We start from the raw sequence: 21,335 nt of genomic DNA, 5'->3' as shown, positions 1-21,335 counted from the left end.
GAACCCCTTTTGGGTGATTCCAAAATTTGGCGCGAAAAGAAGCATGTCACAACTAACATGAATGATGTGCAAATTGTGAAACTTGAAAACTAAAAGAAGTTCAAAAACAATGTATTTTATATTATCAGTTATAAATAAAGAATATTGCAAATTTTTATATTGTTTTCTTTGAGTATATAAGGTTAAAAATGTCGGACACTCACCCCCACAAAATACTAAAAATGTAGTCATCGTTAACATCCGGGCACTTCTCACAACCTAGATCAACATGGCGGCAGCAGGTGAGAAATTTTCGTTCATTCCGTAGAATTTTCCTCAGTTTGTCCCCGAAATCTCCCAGTCCGATATCATTACTTAGCCAGGTAGATAAAGGAAGCTACATGGAGAAAATCTGGCCAGTTGTTTTTGTGGTATCCCCCTTTCTAAACCGATGACTTGTGAGAAGACTGACAGACTGAAATGGCGCTACCATATTGCCGCATGCAGATTTTCTCTCGCTCGCCGGCTGATCGCATTAAAAGCGAGGACTTTTATTGCGCAATACGCAGGATTAGTAATCAGTTTGGGCACATTTTCGTACATTCAATGTTGAGGATAAGGTTATTTTGCTACCTTTCTATTTGATTTTGTGCAAGAGCATTTTTAGCGATGGCGTTGAAAGATTTGTGTACAATGACACGCGTACACATGTGAAGAAATTATTAGTGCATGCGCAGATTTACATTACCTTACGATTAATGGTCAAATGTCGAATATGATATATAAATCTTCAATGTGAATTTCATGTGATAAAGGAAACTAATCTGTGATGACAAAAACATGCCAATCATAGTTCACATAATGATGATTTTTTAACAAATGTCATGAAAATTCAAGGGAATTGTGATATCAAAATACACTAAAGTCAAAAATTATTAGCCCTAATTCCGTTTCAAAGGTTGCTCCTTGAATTGATTTTTAAGTCTCTCAAGTCCACTGTGTGTAGTTTTTGGTTCATATGCCATGTTGTGAACCAAGGTCATTATCATATTCAGTTATTGTTGCATACATGATGATGATTATGTAGAAATGATGAACATGAAATATTAGTCAAATATTATTTGATATCAATGAAATGATAACAAAGTTACTGATGCAGATCAGATCACATGCCTTTTTATTGTCCAAGGTAATAGTCAACTGTGGTACATACTTGAAAATTTAATTACACTGGTTTTGTTTTATAGTAGAAAAGAAAAGGAGGTTGTGTTGTGTTTAAAATTACTGTTGAAGTAATTTTGTAGTACAGTACGTAGTAATAGTAATACATTGGAAATGCCTTCCTGATATTCCCAGTATCATGAATTCACAGTGAAAAGAAATAAAACCACCATGAAAATTTGAATATCAATATCATACTGTTGTTATAACTAGTAAAATGCGATGTATGTCGCAAAACAAGTATTGTGGGCGTGGCTCATAAGTACGGGATAGTCACCTCATCTAATAATGGGAAATAAAAGCAAACAGAAAATCTGCATTATCTAAGGTGTCTACTTGATTGAAACAAAGTTATCAAGGTTTGTTTCTGATTGCAAGTATAACTTGATGGCTTTGTAGAATTTTCTTATACAGTGAAGATAATAGTTGTCTTCAAGAAAGGAAATTTTGTCTTTTGACAATTGGGTAATTAGGAAATCAAGTGAGAACAATTGACAATAGCAGTGATGACGTCATGTACTAGTAGTAACGTCATTTTGACACAGCTCTCACTGTATGTTACTATGAATCTAGAAAGCTCAGATTTAATCTCATGGTAGGAAAAGAAATGGAGGGCAAAACCACCGCAAATTTTTTCGCCTTAACACTAACAGTAATTGAGTTGTACATACACTTAGTTGTCTGTACCATTTTGTCAGACACTGGTAATAATTTGGGACTGTGAAGTAATCCTTTGTTTCACGACAGTATGCATGTAGACTATTGACGTAGTACTGTTGTTTTCAATCCAAAGAAGATGGAGTCAGAAAATGAAATAAAGGCATTGAAAAAAATCTTGAAAGTTATGATACATAGTATCAAGCAAGTAGTTGCATTTTATACGATATTTCATCTCCATGAATATCAAAACCTATATGCTCCCAATAACTTGAGATGTTTGTGTTACCATACAAAAAACAAGGACACATGATTCTGTATGGTTCATGATCTACCAACAAGTGGTCTTTGCGCATCAATCCAATTTGACGGACAATAAATTTCTGGTATGAAGATATTATAAAGATTAGCATTTCTTTCTGTAGGAATGCTTTTATGTGTTGTAGATTTATCTCAAGGGGAACACAACATTTTGTGCAGGAATATGTTTTTTGACATTTAACGTTTTAGAAAATATTTGTGTTGTTCCCATTTGAATTCAGTGTGGAGATAGAGTACTGCTTTTTCCTCTGTTGTCCTAGATAAAATCTGTCATCAAAATGGCGAGTGTCATCTTAAATGGCAAGGGATGTCCTTTGAAAATTGTGTTGGTGACCTGAAAATCCCCTCAGACTCTGTCAGAGAATAGCCACTGCCTCAGTTGGCTGCAAAGTCCCAAACAGTAATTGATCAGTAGCAATTGTCTAAATTTCCGTCGTTCAATGTCAATTTGCCAAAATGCACTGAATGCACATTTAAAGAAAATATTCTCTGGGCCTGTTTGTCCTTAACATGGCCAGCTGAATACGTTGACTTAACTGTGACCTTGTAAAAATGAGGTTCGTTTGCTGCACACTGCCATTTAATGACTATTGGGTTAGTTGTTCTGAGATAACGTAGTCAGAATTGACATTTACTGCAAGCAGCAGATTCCTATCTTGTATTACTGTAAATGCATTTAAGTTCGCAGGGATTTAATTTCGCGGTAGCGGGAAAAATGACTTTTCGCGGTAACACCATCTACTGCAATCTAATACCTTAATAGAAAAATTTTCACGGTGGATTTAATTTCGCGGTAAAGTGGTCGACGCGAAAACCGCGAACATTAATCCACCGCGAACATTTCTGCATTTACAGTAGTTGCTTTCTGTTCCATACATGTAGATGAAACAGGATTGCAACCACAATATGCAAGCATGCGTTGTAAAGATTTTTTAACATTCAGTCTGCCAAGGTAGCCATTAAGTACCAAATTTGTGTTGGTTATGAGGTTAGGCTGCAGGAAAAAGGTTAGACATATCAAGAATAAGGTTTTTAGAATAAGTTTTTTTCATTTTCTAGGCAATTTTGGTGTTACTGTAATTGTTAAAGATTTTGCAGTAGTTTTACATTTGTAAGATTTTTAGAATGATTTAAGAGCTTTCCATTTTCTAGGCAATTTGGTGATGGTTGAAACATTGTGGTTTTACGTTCCACAAATTCTGCTAAAATATGGTTCTGTCAATTGCGTACCTCCGTGTTTTAACTAGAAGCGTTTCTCCCTACTCCAAAATCAAAACAGGACAAACTCAAATGTAGTTACTGTAACAGTATAATGCAAAAATATTAAGGCTGCTTTTGTACTTGGACATGAATCGCATTATGAAAAGCAATTGTACTAGATTGTATTATATCTTTGTTATCATCGCAGTAGATAAAAAGGAATTGGCAGGGTCCCATATTCCTTTTTAAGACATTGCTAAGAGCTTGGTTTCAATTCATTTATTCAAAACATGCAATGGTAATGCTATACTCCTTATGGAAACTAAACCCCAAAGAGCATTTATTTCAATGATGTCAAGTGAGCTTTATTTGTAATACATGCAATGTAGGTCCTAATAGTGTGACTGATCATCCTTCTTCTGTCATTTGTATCAAGGCCCAAATTAGCCTTCATAAATGTAGCATCAATGACAATGATTTAAATGCAGGACAAATGTTTAAATCCATAGAAAGAACTCAGATCAGGTTCAATGGGTAAACAAGTTTTTATGGAAAAACAGAAAATTAGTTGGAAAAGATAGTAAAGTGACGCACATACAGTACTATACATGTGTAACAGTTTACTTGTAATGTTTCTTCGAAATCAGTTATCTTACTTACATGTACATGGTAACAAGTTGACGTTGTTGCATCATCTTTTAAATCAGCTTTGTTGTCCAAAATGAGTTACCGTTTTTCACCATCTCTAGGCAAGAAGAAGAAGAAGGCAAAGGGACAGACAGTGAGTCTGAATGACTTCCTTGGAGACGCAGCCCCGACCAGCTATGTCATGGCACCCAAGTCTAATGACTGGGCTGATGAGACTGAGGGACTGGACTATGACAGTAAGTTTCCTTCAGGATTTGAGATATCATAAGAAAGAAAGCAGTAGAGATATGATAATGCAATATTACAGACTAGAAAGGATGGTGATGCATATGTTTAGTAAGTTTAAACATCGAGGTAGATAATGTTTGAAGACAGTTCATTATCTTAAAACTATGTAAATTACATCTACATGTGTAAATTAGTGATGTTTCAGTTTTTTTACATAAAGGCTGCCAAATGCTAATATAGTTTTTTTGACTTTTGACTACAATTGGATAAGATTTGGAGTTTACCCACTGACATTTAAAGTGACATCCATCGCTGTTCTTCAATATTATTATCATTGGACCAGCAGTGTCATTTCTGGTAACGCTGAAGAAGAGTGATGGATGTCACTCCAAACGCCCAAAAGTGATGGCTAAATGTTAGCCAGTTGTGGAGAAGGAATTGTTCATAAATGCGTTTGCCTATGTGTTTTGAAATGGCAGTGGAATAGCTGTACAAAAATAGCAAAATACATTGATTTGTCTGCAAAAAATTAAAGGAAAATAGGGAAAGTGCAGCATATTATCTTTAAACTGAAAAAATTAAAGTTCAAAGTGAGCAGTAGTCTCTAATACTAAAGATAACATTTCTACCTCCCCAGCCACCCCAACATGGTCTGACTCTGGGTTCTCCTCTGCGATTGACCGTGCGAAGCTCCCCACGGCCCCGCGGTCTGCACGGATGGCAGACTTCGACGCCTCCCGGATTCCCGACAAGCCGCCGTTCACCGCATTCCTCGGGAACCTCTCGTATGACGTGGATGAAGAAGCCATCGAGAGATTTTTCCGCGATATGAAGGTTTGCTATTATATTATCAGGGCTCGAAATACTTTTATCTGCATACCTGCACTGATGCAGGTAACATTGAAAATTACCTGCACCAGACAAATTTTACCTGCACCACTCTGAATTTAGAAAGTATGGATCATACTAAATTTGTTCAGAAACCAACCATTGCTATTTTTTTCTTTTATACTTCATAGTTGGTAACAGTCAATGCAGCTGATAACAATCCATATGCACCTACAATCATATGACATTGTATAAAACCCAGTACATGGACCAGTGCAGGTTAGGTGCAGGTAGACATCAGAAATACCTGCACAGCTCCAATTTTACCTGCACTAACCTGCATATGTAGGTGGTATTTCGAGCCCTGTATTATAGATATCCCTTATGATTTATATTGAACATAAGAGATATCAGTGTCACATTTAGATTATTTAAAAAGGTGGCCAAAATTGACAGAAAAAGAAAGAGAAAAAGATTGTGGAAAATAATTCAGAATTTTTGTTGTGCTCTTTCTAGCATTTTTTTCGGGTGCTCGCTTGCTTGAATGATTACATCTCAGTACCAACCGCGCTTGGTCTGAATTGACATTTATTTAACATGATGTCAACTGGTCTGGATGACAAGCAATGAAAAGAACATGCAACTCACATTTAGAAAACAAGAACCATTGGCAAGAGTTAGACTGATAAGAAAAGTGAAGGTAAATTGTATAATACTCTTCTACCAGAAAGTATTAACTTAGAAAAGGTAAAACCATTGTTTACAATTTTCATGATCTCTGTGTACTACAGTAGTGTATTTTTAACATGACATCGGTGTGCAGTCATTTGTGAAAGGCTTTCCATCAAGGACAGAAAACAAATACATCCTGTAAATGGTTATGATTTTGTTACCATATTTGTTATTCATAGTCTTTATTTTGCAGTTAATCACTACATCCTACATTTTGCAGTTATGACTACATTTCTGAGTCTGAACAGCTAAAGTCCTTTGCTGTGGTTTGAAATTAGAACATTAGCGTAATGATACAGTACTACTTCACATTGGATCCAGGTTCTGTTTGATGTTAATTTTTTAAACTTAAAGGCACCCAGGTGTATGTCTTATATTAGATTGCTGATCTCACTCCACTCTACATTTTAAAAACTTAAACTGATTTTTTCCCTTCCGTATTACAGCTAGTGACAGTGAGGTTACCTCGCGACGGTGGGGACAGCGGTCGGCTGAAGGGTTTCGGATACGCAGAGTTTGAGGACAAGGATTCACTTCTCAAAGCCATTAACATGAACAACGAGGTAAGCCCTGATTTTTACTTTGCCTTATTGTTGTCGTGCTCTACTGAGCATTTTTTTTTTTCGTTTCTCTTTGTTTTGCTTGAATGATTACATCTCAGTACCAACCGCGCTTGGTCTGAATTGACATTTATTAACATGATGTCAACTGGTCTGGATGACAAGCAATGGTAAGCACAAAAGCAAAGGTTTTCCATAACTTAGCCTGAACTTAATTTTTGGCAATAGCTGGTGTGGTGTACCTCAGTACCTAAAATTTGTGTGCACAGGAACAATTTTGGATGCACAACATAGATAAAATCGTACAGACACAGATAAAATCTTACTGACACCATCACGGTTATTAGCTTGAATCTGAATTTCTATAGCTAACATCAAATCGTTAAACAAGTAAGAGTTTTCACTATTTTCTCTGGCATTAAAATGTTAAGAAAATGCTGTAAACTAGTGTACGATAATACCTTGACATAATTGTATGTAATCTACACTAATATCTTGCACCCAGTCAAAACTTAAGGGCTCCGTTATTTGTGCACGAAAGTCCATATACACCCAGGATTTGAAGCCCTGCATGTACAATTTTAACTTAATATATTGATGTATTCCTCCACAGAAACTGCTGAATCGTCAGATCAGGGTAGATGTGGCCGACCAAACCCAACAAGGGGGACAAGGTAAGGAAATGTGACCTTCTTAAAGTTTGTTGACTAATACCACTCACTCACTTCACCCACTATCCGGTTTAGCATCTGTTGTTCCCTGTCTTGCAGAGGTGGGACGTTTTGTCCAGTCGTTTCGGTCTGATTACTGCCCTCAATCCGTCTCTGTCAAGGGGGTTGGCTTTTTGCAGGTCCAGTTTTCTAAGATCTTCATTGACACTGTCTCCTCTTGGGGCGCCCACGTGGGTTCTGGCCCACTATAGACAGGTTCAAGACCTTTCTTGGCCTGTTGTCGTGGGTCATTCTTTGCACGTGGCCATACCAGCGGAATCTGTTGTAGCGCAAAATGTCATGGAGGCTGTGTAAACCTAACCTACACCTAAGCTGCTCAGATGGCACTCTTTTTTCTGGAGCATAAGCAACAGATTATGGCATTGTCGCACCTAACTAGCTTTCTTAAGTCTTCTGCAGACATTTCTGAGGCATACAACCAGGGCTCTAGCCAGCGTCCGCTTTTCCGTCAATTGAAAATTTGCTGTGCGTGACGGAAAAATTTTAAAACCAATCCGTCAACCTTGACCGACAAAAATCTGATAAAAGGACGCCGTCCACGTCCGCAAAAGCCACACTGTTTGTTTTGCTATTGTTATGATTGTTGACAATGTGTGTTGGTGCCCTTTCGCATACGATAATCTCCTTAAAACCTGTTTTTCAAGGTCTCAGTTCAGTCTCTCTAACTCCTGGAATAGTGTTTTCGCAACAATGGGAATTGGCTGACGGAAAAAATTTCTAGCTGGCTAGAGCCCTGCGTACAACATAACATTTCTATCTGTAACTTCTATGCTACCAAACACCATGAACACAGAAGACTATGTTACAAACTATGTAACAAAATTGTAGGAATATTATGGACTCTGAACCAGTATTGTTGTAAGCTATGAAGGAATAGAAACTTAGCACAGAGAACTAAATGGCATAAATCTATTATTTTTCTACAGATAGGGATTCGAGATGGGGAGACCGGGACGGGAAGGACCGCTCTGACGGTCGGGACAGAGCGTTGTACGACGAGTTGACAGCGGGAGACTGGAGAAAGGCGTCATCGGAAACTGGGATCCTCCCTCCTGCACGACCAGGAGGTGGCTTTTCAGGTAGACATGCTACAATAGACCTTTTTCCAGTTATGGAGGCCATGTTGGATTCCCCGAGGTCATCTGGGATCATGCACCAAAATGAGGCTGAAGTTGGGTATTCTCCTATGTAGCATGTATTGCTGACGTAAAGAAATCCAACATGGGGGCTGTAACTGGAAAGAGGTCTATTCCAAGCTGTATCTTACTGTTTTATGCCTTATTTTATATATATTATTTTAGATATTAGACAATGCTTTTCTGCCAACAGTTGATACTAGTGTTGGACAAAACTTTTGGCCAGTGCATTTTTAGGTATGTTTTACATTTTGTCCCTGTAATGTTTCCCTTAAAGAATTTTGTCTATGTCTTCCCTTCCAAAGAAAGCTCAGAGGCCAATGTATAGGCAGAGATTTGACCTGATGTCTTTGTAATCCATTTTAAGAGTTGGGAATAACAGAGTGAGAGAGAGGAATTCAAGGCAATTTTGACTGTCACCTGTCTTTTATCTTTGCAAAAGTTTCAAGTAGTCTACAGAAATAGAGCCAATGTTCTCAGTGTCTGTGAGTGTTTTTGTATCTAAGTTTCAGCATATGTTGGCCAGTTACAGCTCAAGAAGCTATGGTTTGATAGATAAGTTGATCCTTGGAAGACTTAAGTCAAGGTTGATAACAGGCCACCTGGCAGCTTACCTTGCTGCTGCAGCCAGTAGAACTTCAGTGTTGTATCTTTTGTCCGGACATGCTGTGGTCTCAATTTTGTGGGTATGGTTCTTCTGATGTCAGGAAAAAGTGGTGAAGGTATGGGCCCTTAGTCTAGCAGTTTGTTCATGTTTGTGATATTTCCATACGTTGATCTAGATCGAAGGGATCGCGATCGTGACCGTGACATGGACCGAGGTGGCCGTAGCGGTGGTGGTGGCGAGGAAGAAGACAGAACCGCAGGCGACTGGAGGAAAGCTTCTGCAGAGAACGGACCAGCGTTCGGGCGCTTTGGGGACAGAGACAGTGGCCAACGTGATATTCGCTATAGCCAGGATCAGTATGGTGATAGAGGTACATTCACAGTCACAATATTTTTTCGTTCTGACAAAAATTTTGAATCCATTGTTAGAATTCATGTTGACGCTTAGTAAGAGAATACTGTGCACAGAGGGATAAATATAACTGAGATTTGTAGATAAATAAAACAAGTTTAAAACAAACAAAAGTAAGATAATCAAGAGAACATTTATTGTATTAACAGCATTGAATTTAGCCAGATGTTGAAATGTTACTGTTAAGAAAGTGACCCAAAAAACAAAAGTATTGATTTTACTTGTATCATTGTTGCTGATGTTTTTTGGCGACGCCTCAGGAGCTAGCCTAACAGTATAGTATGCGTCCATTGGCAAGAATTCTGAGAATTGTACAGGAATTTTTTAAAAATTTTGCTTTGTTTTTACAGGTCCTGGCGACGACAGAGGTGGTTACGGCAGATCTGACGACCGTGGCGGTTACGGACGAGACCGCGGCGGCTACGATGACAGAGACCGAGGCTTCGGGTCAAGAGACAGAGGCTACAACGATCGTGGCTTCAGCGATCGCGGCAGATACGATGATGGTGAGAGGTCGCAGTATGGGGAGAGAAATCGCTACGGCGACCGGGACCGGTATGGAGACAGGGATCGCTATGGCGACCGAGGCTATGATAGAGGAGACAGGGGTTATGATAGGGGAGGTAGGAACACTATGTTCCATAAATGTAGAAGTATTCCTGGCAGCTGCATGCTCGTGAATCATAAAAGAAGCTTTAATTCCAACATCACGGTATTGGGAAGGTGTGTCGTCTCCTGTGTAGATAAACTTGCTATGGCTTGAAGCAAGCTACCATGATTGGAATATGTTAATTCTGCTTACTGGCATGTGCATGAGTAGTCTTACAGGATATACATGTATGAGGTTGGTGGGAATTTGTGTGAACTCAGAATCAGACACTATAGCATCTGTTTTTGATATCTGTACTTCAGGGTTCTAGCCAGCATCCATCTTTCCGTCCTTTGACGGAATTTTGCCACTGGGAAGGGACAAAACTTTTGCTCGTTCCGTCCTCTGTGACAGACAAAAATCGGCATGTAAAGATATTGATTGAAGTAAGCTTAGTCTACCAGCAAAATTTGCCCAAGGAAATAGTATTTCAGAGGGTCTAGATTTCAAAATTTTCCTGCTGGAGCATGCCCCCAGACACCTTTGGACTGCTACGCCTTTGGTTTTCCATTCAAAATCCAGGTAATGGCAAAAAATTTGAGGTTGGTTAGAACACTGCTGTACTTTCTCTGACATCTCATGGAATGGTAGCTTTTTAAACAATTAAATAATCTCTTAAATCCACTTCGAAATCTTTTAGGAGGTCGGCGTGGCTTTGGCTCTGGTTACCGTGACGACGACAGAAGAGGCGGCGGTGGTTACGACGACTACGGGAGAGGGGGCTACGGACGCCGGGATGACCGCGCCGGAGGCGGCGGGGGGTACGGACGTGACTTTGGCGACAGGTACGGACCACGGAGAGATGGAGACCGCTTCGGAGACCGTGACGGCTTCAGACGTGAGGAGAGGGAACCAGAAAGAGGTCCTGAAAGAGGTCCCGCGGAACGACCCAAACTTCAGTTGGCGAAACGTACCAAACCCGTGGAGAACACCCCTCCCCCGGCACCAGCTAAATCTAGTAGTATATTCGGCGCCGCGAAACCCGTGGACACCGCGGCTAAGGAACGCGAGATTGAAGAGAAGTTGGCACGACAGAAGGTGGAAGAGGAAGAGAGGTACCACCTGGAGCGAGCGTCTCGGTACGAGTCTCATGACTCAAACCACCACGCTTTGCTTTTAGCATGTCCTTCTATTCCCTTGTTTCCTCCAAGGTTCTTCCATAAAGACACAATACAAGTCTTTTTGGTTGTGCACTTGTACTGTTTGCTCAAAGCATCACTTTCCTTCTAAGTACAGTTTCATGATTCATCAAGCCTGTACGTAATATCCTTCCACCTTTGGGGAAACAAGTTATGTCCTTTGTAGTACCTGATTTCTGTCAATAATTTTCATGTTTTTTCATAAGCTAATAAATCTTTTGACTACATTGAACATTTCTGCTCAGTAGACAAAGCTGTAGATTTGTGCTTGCAGTTTTGCATGGTGAAAAACTCACACGTGTGGCATGTAGTACTAGTAGTAGTAGTAGTAGTAGGGACACAGTCATAAAACGGAAAGCAGAAAATAGCCTCTACCAGGCTTTGTGGATTGCTGTGTACCCGCGCCCCATTCTGTCCTCTGGCCAACCAACTCCCCTAGCGTACTATTCCCTCTTTTTGTCCAATTTCTACTATTAGACCAGCGATCTTCAGAGCCTGGTAGAGGCTAAGTAGAACATACGAAAGGTCCAGAGCTGCATGGTTGGATAAGTCTGTATATATTTGCAAGGATTTTCTAAAACAAAAATAGAACAATTGCCTTGCTGCAAGTAAATGCTGCATGGAAATATTGCTCTATATCATTCAAATTTCAGGCCAGTGAAAAAGACCATGTACCTGCCCTATAGGACCAGTGAATATTACAATTTGTCCAACCCTGGCATGCTCGTACTTCTTATTGAGAAGTAAAGGTGGTTGAATTTCATTGAATGATATGTAATTTCTTCCTAAACTGGTTTTATAAAGATCATTAAAATCCCAGCAAGTTATATTACACAATTCCTTTATTCACTAATGTGCAGGGACCAATCAGTACCCCGTCCAAACTCCAAAATATCTCTGGAAGTTAGAGATGTCAAGGTTCCCAATAGCACAAAAGCAGCTGTATATAGTGTATAATAAGCGTCGGAGTGAACCACTATTCGGATGGTACCCAGGTTAGTAGGAGCATTCTGCAGTAGGGTGTAATTGAAATGCCTTCCTCCCATCAGAGCCCCACCTCGCGAGCGTACGGAAAGCGGCAGATCACGACGAGACAGCGAGAACTCGGCGACGTCGGGCAGGTCACGACACAACAGTTCATCTAGCCAAACAAAAGGACCACGTCCTGTACCAGGTAGGAAGACATGACAGTTACTTTTTGCTTTATTTTGATTTATATCATACAATAGACTGAATAGCAGCCTTTCTTTATCAGTTTGGCCCTGGTTGTTATTATTCACCTGCTACTGGAAAAGCTGGGGTATTGAATGCAGAACATTAGGCCATACCAATTCAATTTGTTGGTACTTGGAGTTTTCAAAATAAAAATATACCAAGCGGACATCATAAAACTAGAGGGTAGGGAGGAAAAGTTGAATATGACTGTGTTCACCCGATAAAACTGAGTGTACCAAGGCACAAACCTGTTTTTCTAGTTAAGAATTTTTTATTCTTTTAAAATCCAAGAATCGACAAATTAAATTGGTGTGGCCTTAAGTTGTGTTTCACTGTTTATTGTACCTGCGGAAATGAGCAAAGAAATTTGCCCTTTGTTTTGGCTAAAAATTGTTGTTCACAAGTGTCATCTCTTGTCAACACTGCAGTGTCGAGTCATCAAAGACACGACAGTGAACGATCCGCCGACGGCAACGAAGTCTTCCAATCGGACGATTCCCCGCGGTCACCAAAGAGAGAGGATGCCCAAGCAAAAGCCGTCCCCGCTCCCCCACCTAAAGACAACCCCTGGGCGAAACGCAGCGAGCCCCCACAGGGTAGGGACGAAGCACCGACCAGCCAACCCAGAGTTGGAGACACGCCGCCAAAATATGTAGACGCTCCACCTCCGAAGGAAAATGCCTGGGTGAGAAGAGGACCAGCTTCACCCACCTCCCCCACATCCCCAGATGGTAGAATCCCTGGCTATGCTAGAGATGCCCGGGATAGTCCATCTTCCAGGGGTCCCAGGAGGGACTCTGGAGGAGACCGGGGTAGAGGCAGAGGAAGCACTGGCAGAGGCAGGGGTAAATCAGTTTACCTATTCTTACAAGTGTAGAGCTTGAAACTGTATTGGAAACAACTATGTAACCCTTTACACTTTTCTATTTCTATCAGTTATAATCTGATATAGGTCTCCTTTGTTTGTAGCATTCATACAACATACTCTTGTTCTTTGGTATATATTAGTATGGTTTTCACAGTGTCAGCATGATGAACTTTTGATCCTTTCTTTCAACACAAAGCAGTATAGCTTGTCTCGAATTTTCTGTCACACCTATGTCCACCTTCTTCAGGAGTGACGTTGATTCAATTACTCTGAAAACGTGACCAGGGTTTGACAAGTTTTCTAAAATTCACTTGTCATAATGGGCATAAAAATGTCATAAAAATTTACTTACCAAATTTTCACTTGCCCAAAATTCAAATGTCACTTTTATATGCATTTTCACTTCCCGCAATGGAATTCTTATCATTGCCTCTATTTTTCCATGTTGACCATTTCCTGATGTCAGTCTTGCGGTGTATTACAGCACCTAATGTCATGACTGTAAAAAGTGACAAGTATATCAAAATCTCAGTTAACGAAAAATCTTACTAGCCCGTTTTGGCAAGATGGGTAGGTCATACACTAGCCCGATCAGCACTTTCACTTGCCCTGACAATAGGGCTAGTAGACTTGTCCAACCCTGTATAAAGAGATGGAAAGGCTCCAAAGCATTCTGCACACTCTTGGGTCTGTTTGGCTATAACTCCTTCTCCTGTCTCCCTCCAAAGTCTCTGAGGATGACTCTGACTTAACCACAGGTGATGCCTGGGGGCGCGGGGGCGGGCGTGGCAGCAGAGGGGGCGGGCCGCCGGGGAGCGGGAGACCGGACCTGAGACGAGACGACCGCAGACAAGAGCCGCGCGACAGCAAACCCTCCAGGCAAGAGCCAGCAGAGCCCAAGAAATATGTAGAACCACCACCTCCGGTAAGTATTTGAAGTAGGGGTGGGTACTCAGGGCTCGAAATACCACATGCATATGCAAGTTTGTGCATGTAAAATTGGTGTGGTGCAAGTAAGTTTGGACCAAACTTGCACCAGTGCAAGTTACTTTTATCCACTAATACCTGACTTTAGAAAAAGCTTACACACACCAAGAATATTGTCTGCCATTGAAAGGTAAAAGAAAACAACACTGAATAAAAAAAATAGCCTAAATTTGTTATTTCTAAACTTGGTTAGACATCCAGGTAAACAAAATTTGAAGACAATTCCATCTCTATAATGCTAATAATTCCTATGGTGTTGTCTTACCTTGATTTGCATATGAGTAAATACATTTTGCATACAATTTAGTGACTTTTAATATGATCAACTGGATTTTCCAGTTATATGTGTTTGTATTGAGTTGTTCTAGCGATGGTTAAGAATAGTGATGGAAGTCACTCGAAGAGTCCAGAAGAAATCTATTGATCTTATCAAGTTGTAGACATTGAATTGTCTTAAATTAAGCCTAAATTCACATTTGTTGTACAATTTGAAATCCAAAATAAAATACGCTTTGGAAAACAAATATCCAAACATGTGGTCTTTATGTATCCCCATATATTTGCAAATTTTCAGAAGAATAAAGGGTTAACAGTTCACTATTTTGGGTTGTGCAAGTAAGTTTCTTTTGGTGCAAGTTACCTTTGGCTTAACTTGCACTGGTGCAAGTTGACTGAAAAGTGTATTTCGAGCCCTGGTACTGATACAGGTAATTTAGGTACAGGTTCGGACCTGAATCTGGACCTAATTGTGAAAAGTTGTGAATGGGTAATACTCAAAACAATGGTCCATTTCATTTGATGTATTATCTGACTCCTATTGGCGTTTTAAATCTTCATGTGAACAACACTAATACCTTGGTTAACTGTGACCAAGTTGACTGTAGAAACTTGGTGAAGAAGACTATTACAGCGTGCAAAATATCCACTTGAGCACTTGCGCAGCGCAACCACATTTTGCTTGGCGCAACTTACTTTTAACCTCCAGTTGCGCAGTGCTCAACCTAGATTTGGGGCCTCAGATTTTGCGGTAAATTTACTTGGACAGAGAAGAAACAACAACAAAAAATTATGGGCCGAGCTCACACGTGTGCACACACACAGTCACTCTCTGCCGTAAATTCTCTATCAAAATACAGAAATTAACCAACAACTAAACAAATCAAAAAGTTACCAATACTTTTCCACTATTTTTCACCCGTGGTCAACTTGTTTTAATGTTCCTGCAACGAAAAAATCCTTCCAAAATAAAGCAAAAACCCTCGATCGCCGAAAATGCAGCTGCCATGTTGGATTTATGAACTCACGCCAAATCTCGCGGTAATGTGCGAGAGCATAACGTTATATCTGCAGTACAGGCTGCAGTACTGACAGGATTTGATAGAGGGCAGTGTTTCAATCCCTATAGTGTGTGTGTGTCTATAGTATGGGCGAAATTAAGTGTGTTTCTGCTACATTAAAAATAGTACAAGTGGTGAATGAGGTACTCTACTAAGTTGGAATGTTTCTTCCAAATTTTACTTTGTAACAATAATTATGAAATGAACTTGTTGAGATTTTTTATTTCTTAACTTTAATTTCAATTCATGTTTTACATTTATTTATTCTTGTTGCTATATATGTGACACTAAAATAAAGATAAATCTGTGCAATAACAAAGTAATTATTATATTCTTGATAATTTATGAGTCAAGTTATTTTCTGGATTTTTAGGTTACTTGATTTTACGTTTGAAACAAACATGCTTAATATAGGTAATATAGTTAAAGGCTATGTACATACATTTTTTGAAGAAGTTAGTGAATTATAGGCGGTGCAACTTGAAATTCAGATGTGCAACCTAATTTTTCTCCAGGTTGCACAGTGTGCAACCTGGCTCAAAAAAGTATTTTGCACACTGCTATTAACTTCCTTTACTTAGTGTTATTTTCTTGGGCCAGTAAGCGCATAACACATAAATGCCTGCCAGTATAATTGGTTCATTTTCTTGTTGGTCCAAGATCCTGTCCACTGATTTCTTCAGGTCTGGAAAACAAGAAAAAAACGGTCCAACAAGAAAAAACACCTTAGATTTTTTGTCAAGCCGTATCTGTTAATCCATTTGGTAAGTTTGCCATGCTATCATATTTCTTTACCCTGTAGATTAAAGAGAAAAATATTTCTGGATCATGTAAAAAAGTTGATATTTATAATTATCTTGACCACCATAAAAACAATTTGTTGGCATGTTGTAGACTGGATTTTCACACATATCTGATCCTATATTTCAGGTTTTCAGTCAAGACAGCAAGTTTGCTGCCCTGTTGGCTGATGAAGACGGGGGAGAGGCCAGCGATTGAAATCCTTGCAGCCTGGTTCCTCAGCTAGCAGAACTGTACATTTGCTGTAATGCATAGCAGTAGTCAAGAACTACCACATAGACTACCCAATATTAGTTTATGGTGTAGTCAAAGGATAAGTGAGGGGGTGGGAGGGGGGTAACTATTGGGAATCACCAAGACATTTTAGGGACTTGGGGTGAAGGCAGATGTTACAGATTTGAGGAATTTGATAGTTACAGTACCAAGATTCTCTGCAATTTTTCTTGGCCTCCATTGAACTTCAGCTGGACAGATGAGTTACTTCCAAGGACTGATAGGGTCTTGAATAAGAATATAGCGGAGCAGCCTTTTGTACTTGATATTAAAGAAGAAGCACAATTATGCCAGCAGAAATGTCATTCAGCCGCCACTCAGATTTGTCGTAGATTGTAATGTACATGTAGGTACATCGTCCTTTGTACTGAGAAATACCCTACGTCCTAGGTTATCAGCAACAATGTATACAAGACCCAACTATGTTACTCTGTACTGTACATGTTTTATGCAGATGATTTTGGTGTAAGCTTTACGCTTTCCAGTTGTACTCTGTGATCTGATTTTGCAATTTTTTTTTTCACTCTGTCGCCATGCATGAACAGATAATGCAGGATGTTACTTCTTACATGCTGATCCAAAGGTAGTCTTTTGATATTAAAAATGTATAATTTGGCTGCCTGCATGCTAATTGTTGATGATTGTGATGCACATTTGGACATGAGCAAGTTTATTTTGATATATTTGAATTGGTACACGACTGTCTTTTTTGGGTTGCCCTTAGGATAGATTTTCTTTGGACACTTAAAACCTCATCTGAATCATCCGAAAATAATTTTATCAGGCTGGTAGATCAAAGGACATTAGAGTTTTCTTTTACACAACCAGTTTTTCTCACCTGCTGACGTTTCGATGTCTGTCAGACATCTTCCTCAGAGCTTCTAACTGAGTTCTGCTTCTCGCCGCTATATGTAGCCGATGTAGGTGGCGCTTTTGCGGCGAGAACACTATCCCAGCAGGTGAGAAGAACTGGTTGTGTAAAAGAAAACTCTTATGTTCTCTCATCTGAATCGTATTTTGATGGCTAACTGTCCATTGAATTGTATGAACTGTGACATTTGGAAAGAGGTGTTCACTTTTTAGAGGGAGAAATTGGAGAATGGTTCAAATGTAACAATAGGTATGATCATGAATTGTTATCCTCAATGTATATTCTTTTTTGTACCCCTTGAGCAAGATATGTCCTGTTAAAGATCGGAGGCTAAGGCGTGTAAATTCTGTGTTTATAAACTTGATAATGCTTTAGCAGTAGGAAATGTAAGCAAACTCTCCTGTTACATAATTTGTAGGACGGTTCTTTAAATTTGTGCCTTGGTTACAATGAGTAGAGAATACTTCGTGCAACTTGCCGTAGTAGGGAACACACCAAGAGTTTCGGTATAGTTCTTGAATGGATGATACTTATTCTTCTGTACATAATCCTTTGGAAATCAGCCACATCAGAAATCTAACTACACACTACAGGCCATGAAACTAGGGGTAAAGCAATGTACAGTACATCTGGGACAAGTCAGCCATTCTAGGAGGAACTTGGTAGAAATTGTATTGTACCACTGTATAATACAAATACAGAAGTTTACCTTGATTTACTTGAGAAGCAGCCAATTGTAATCTTCTTACTTTTTGATCACCGTAATCTTTGGTACAGACTGAAATGGTGTAATTAAAAAGCCTAAGAGTGTATCACTCAGATTGTTTTGCCTGATCTTGTAGTTTCGACCACTTACTGTCACAGTTTCAATTCCTCATGTGAGGTCCTTGAATACTTAACAGGGTATTTGGCTACTCGTATGGTTTTTCAGACTTGAAATTTTGCACAGTTTTACAGGTACTTCAGTAATGTCAGTCAAAGAAATATATTTTGGGGTGGATGAACACATGCACTTTTGGGCCAACATGTTTTAAGGAATCTTCGTGTTATATTATAAGTACTATGTCTTGGTAGCCCACATGTAGAATGACATTGTTTTAACCAGACCAAGACTAAGTTATTTTGAATTCCCCCGTATTGGTTCTTGCTCTAGCTACTGTGTATGCTGACAGTTAAAATGAGAACAATGACAAATTAGATGTAGATTGTAGGATTCTGAGACAAGTGTTGCCAACTACTGTGATTTCTATAACTGAATAAAGTTGGAAAACATTTTCACTGTATGTTTTGTATGTGTCCATATTAACAAGAAACATGAAAATTCATTCACCCTTTCTAGACTTACCCGGCCAGTTTCAAAGTCTGCAACTAAAATACCCCAGTAGTCAACAAATAGCTGCTAGAGGACTCGAGCTGTTTCCAATCAAAAAGTGTCCAGTTGAACACGAGGTATCAAAACCAGAATTTCCGCTGAAGTACCATAGTAAGCGGATAGGAGCCCAAAATGTAATAATTTTAAGGTCTCATCAATGCCTACTAATAGATCAAATATTTTCGTATCATTGTGTTGACAAGACGGTACCAGGTCATGGAACTCGATTTGCTTCCTCTGTATGCAGCTTGAATTGTATTTCTGTGATGGTAGAATGGGGAAGAGTAGAAAATGATGCCAATCCTGACTTGACGTTTGCAAATCTTACAACAAACACTGATAGATTGTTCTTTATTTGAAATATTTCATAGTCAAATCTTTTTCGTTGTCCTACCAAAACATACCTTGAACGTCATATGACCCTGCTGTTCTGATCAATTTGCGCTCTGTGTATCCAAGAAAAGACAGTATAGAAGTATCGTATCTACTGCAGATATCAAGTAAACTTTTTGGAACCTTCGGAAAAAAAAAAGAAAAAAAACAGGACCAAGAGAATTTTTTGGTGTACTTTTTTACTCAAAATCTCCTATTTACTGTCACAGTGATTTTTTACTCGTCATTCAAGCACAGTAAGGCCCGTGTGCAATGTCGATACAAAGCTATCATATACAAATGTATAATGGTTAAGCCAAAGGCAATCCATAAATGTGATACTTGTGATAACTAAAATTTAGACAGCTAACATTTGGGAGCAAATACTACATATTTCCCCGACCTCCCACCCCATACAAAAATTGACTGTCCCAAAAGTGAATTAAAAAAAGGCAAACCCAGTGCCAGAATAAACGTTATATACTATGTTTCACTCAAAACAAGATATACAACCTTTACCACAAAAAATCAATGCAATCGTTGTGGGATACAAACAAAAAGTGTCTCTATGTTTACGTTCACCTGTAACATAACTTCAAATATATTTGATTATCTACATTTAGACACTGCAAACGGTGACGCAAAAAACTTATTGCCTAAGAGCAGCCTCCTATACATGTAACTATCATTGATTAGCAGTGTAAATGAACAACCACCAAACAAAGGTTCAAACAAAAAAGTCGTGAAACTAAATGTGGACATCATCTACTGTAAATGCAGAAATTTTCGCGTTGCCAATTCACCGTGAACTTAAAACCACTACAAACATTTTTCTATGGCAGTAAGAGACCACAGTGCATGGTGCTACCGCGAACTTAAAACCACTGCGAACAGTCCTTTTCCCGCTACCCGCACAATTAAATCCCCGCGAACTTAAATGCCTTTACAGTATTTACGGTGCCTCTCGACGTATTTTAACATGCTTGGTATTCGAGATACATGGCCTTGCTCAATCCTACCATATATTCGACCCCCCCCCCCCCTTCTCTGGCTGCATTCCATATAATGTCATATATACCGTGGAGTCGTATAAAATGCGCTGACAAATGGGCAATACAGATATCTGCCATTCACTGTATTTGGCTTGTTTTGTCACATTTGCCATGTGGTTGAACTGGTTCTTCCACATCTTGATCCTTCGGAGCTTGGGCCACTTGTCGATTTTGGCGTTTGCATCTATCATGACCACAGTAGTACAGCATCGCCAATAGATGCGCCAACAGCGCAGCCTATGCCAATAGCTGCGCCAAGAGATGTAGTAGTCTCCCTTTCTGCAATAGAATCTTTTGTGATTAATTTCTGTTTTGCATATATTAGGCCACACCAATTTAATTTCTTGGTTCACGGATTTTTTCCTGAAAAATATGGAGCGAAAGGGCGAAATGAAAATAAAAATTGTAAAATGGTTGGGGTAAAGGCAACGGCTAATCCAAAACATAAAGAAAAAAAGTTTTCAGCTTGAAAAAATTACAAAAACACTATTATTGTACAGTAACAGCACCTGTACCCACACTTTAAGGAGCTTAAGATATAAAGGCCAATTTGCCAGACCAGAAAGTTGATGAATGGTTTCATTAATGGTGAAAACTTGCTGAGTGGTAATTTTTATTTTTTTTTCCAAAAAATAGGAGAGAGCGAATCCGTGAACCAAGAAATTAAATTGATGTGGCCTTATTATGCAATCAAAAACAATGATAATGTCACAGAAGAAGCCTATGTGGCTTTTCCTGCCCCCCCCCCCGAAACTAGGTAAATCAAAGGCTTAAGTACATAAAACTACATAAGATAAGTTGAAATGCATACCATGATAACCATAATGATACACATGATCAAATACTTAACATAAGCTACAAATCATGAAGAAGAAAGTCGAAAAAAAAGTACATGAATTATTTTGTAATCATATACAGTTATACCAAGGGAAAGGCATAAAATCAGGACAAGGAATGCAAATTAGGTGTGCTGGTACAATGTATGACATTTTATACTTCTGACATTTGCTTTACAAGAAGAACAGGACACAGACAATTAATATCAATACAAAAGCACATGTACCTTTTGCTTAGCATTTTCGAGAAAATGCAGGATATTTCTCTTCCAGTAATATTAATTTTGTCAAGCTACATTTGTAC

The 21,335-nt window shown here is 39.2% G+C and overlaps 1 protein-coding gene across 4 annotated transcripts; it reads left to right on the top strand.

The window, feature by feature from the left end:
* The first annotated feature begins 143 nt into the window (after window positions 1–143).
* On the top strand, window positions 144–18,674 carry LOC118403312 (eukaryotic translation initiation factor 4B-like). 4 transcript variants are annotated; one of them, XM_035802000.1, is made up of 13 exons: window positions 144–281; window positions 4,128–4,262; window positions 4,892–5,088; window positions 6,261–6,377; window positions 6,988–7,048; window positions 8,032–8,184; window positions 9,024–9,218; window positions 9,610–9,882; window positions 10,549–10,963; window positions 12,097–12,221; window positions 12,691–13,107; window positions 13,859–14,055; window positions 16,385–18,674. In XM_035802000.1, exons 1-13 carry the CDS (start codon window positions 269–271, stop codon window positions 16,451–16,453), a joined length of 2,367 nt encoding a protein of 788 aa, XP_035657893.1. In that variant the 5' UTR covers window positions 144–268; the 3' UTR covers window positions 16,454–18,674. The 4 variants fall into 4 exon arrangements, with proteins under 4 accessions (XP_035657893.1, XP_035657894.1, XP_035657892.1 ...); XM_035802001.1 differs by having other exon boundaries at window positions 10,549–10,987; window positions 13,889–14,055; XM_035801999.1 differs by having other exon boundaries at window positions 10,549–10,987.
* The last annotated feature ends 2,661 nt before the right edge of the window (window positions 18,675–21,335 follow it).

This window comes from Branchiostoma floridae, chromosome 16 (assembly GCF_000003815.2).
Source record: "Branchiostoma floridae strain S238N-H82 chromosome 16, Bfl_VNyyK, whole genome shotgun sequence".
NCBI lineage: Eukaryota > Metazoa > Chordata > Leptocardii > Amphioxiformes > Branchiostomatidae > Branchiostoma > Branchiostoma floridae.
The sequence above is the reverse complement of the archived record's forward strand: the minus strand, read 5'-3'. Positions and strand labels throughout refer to the sequence as shown.

Excerpts from the sequence above, each read along its gene's own strand:
- LOC118403312 (XM_035801999.1), top strand. Across the intron at positions 7,049-8,031 it reads AACCCAACAAGGGGGACAAG|ATAGGGATTCGAGATGGGGA; the intron begins GTAAGGAAATGT and ends ATTTTTCTACAG. Across the intron at positions 14,056-16,384 it reads ATGTAGAACCACCACCTCCG|GTTTTCAGTCAAGACAGCAA; the intron begins GTAAGTATTTGA and ends CCTATATTTCAG.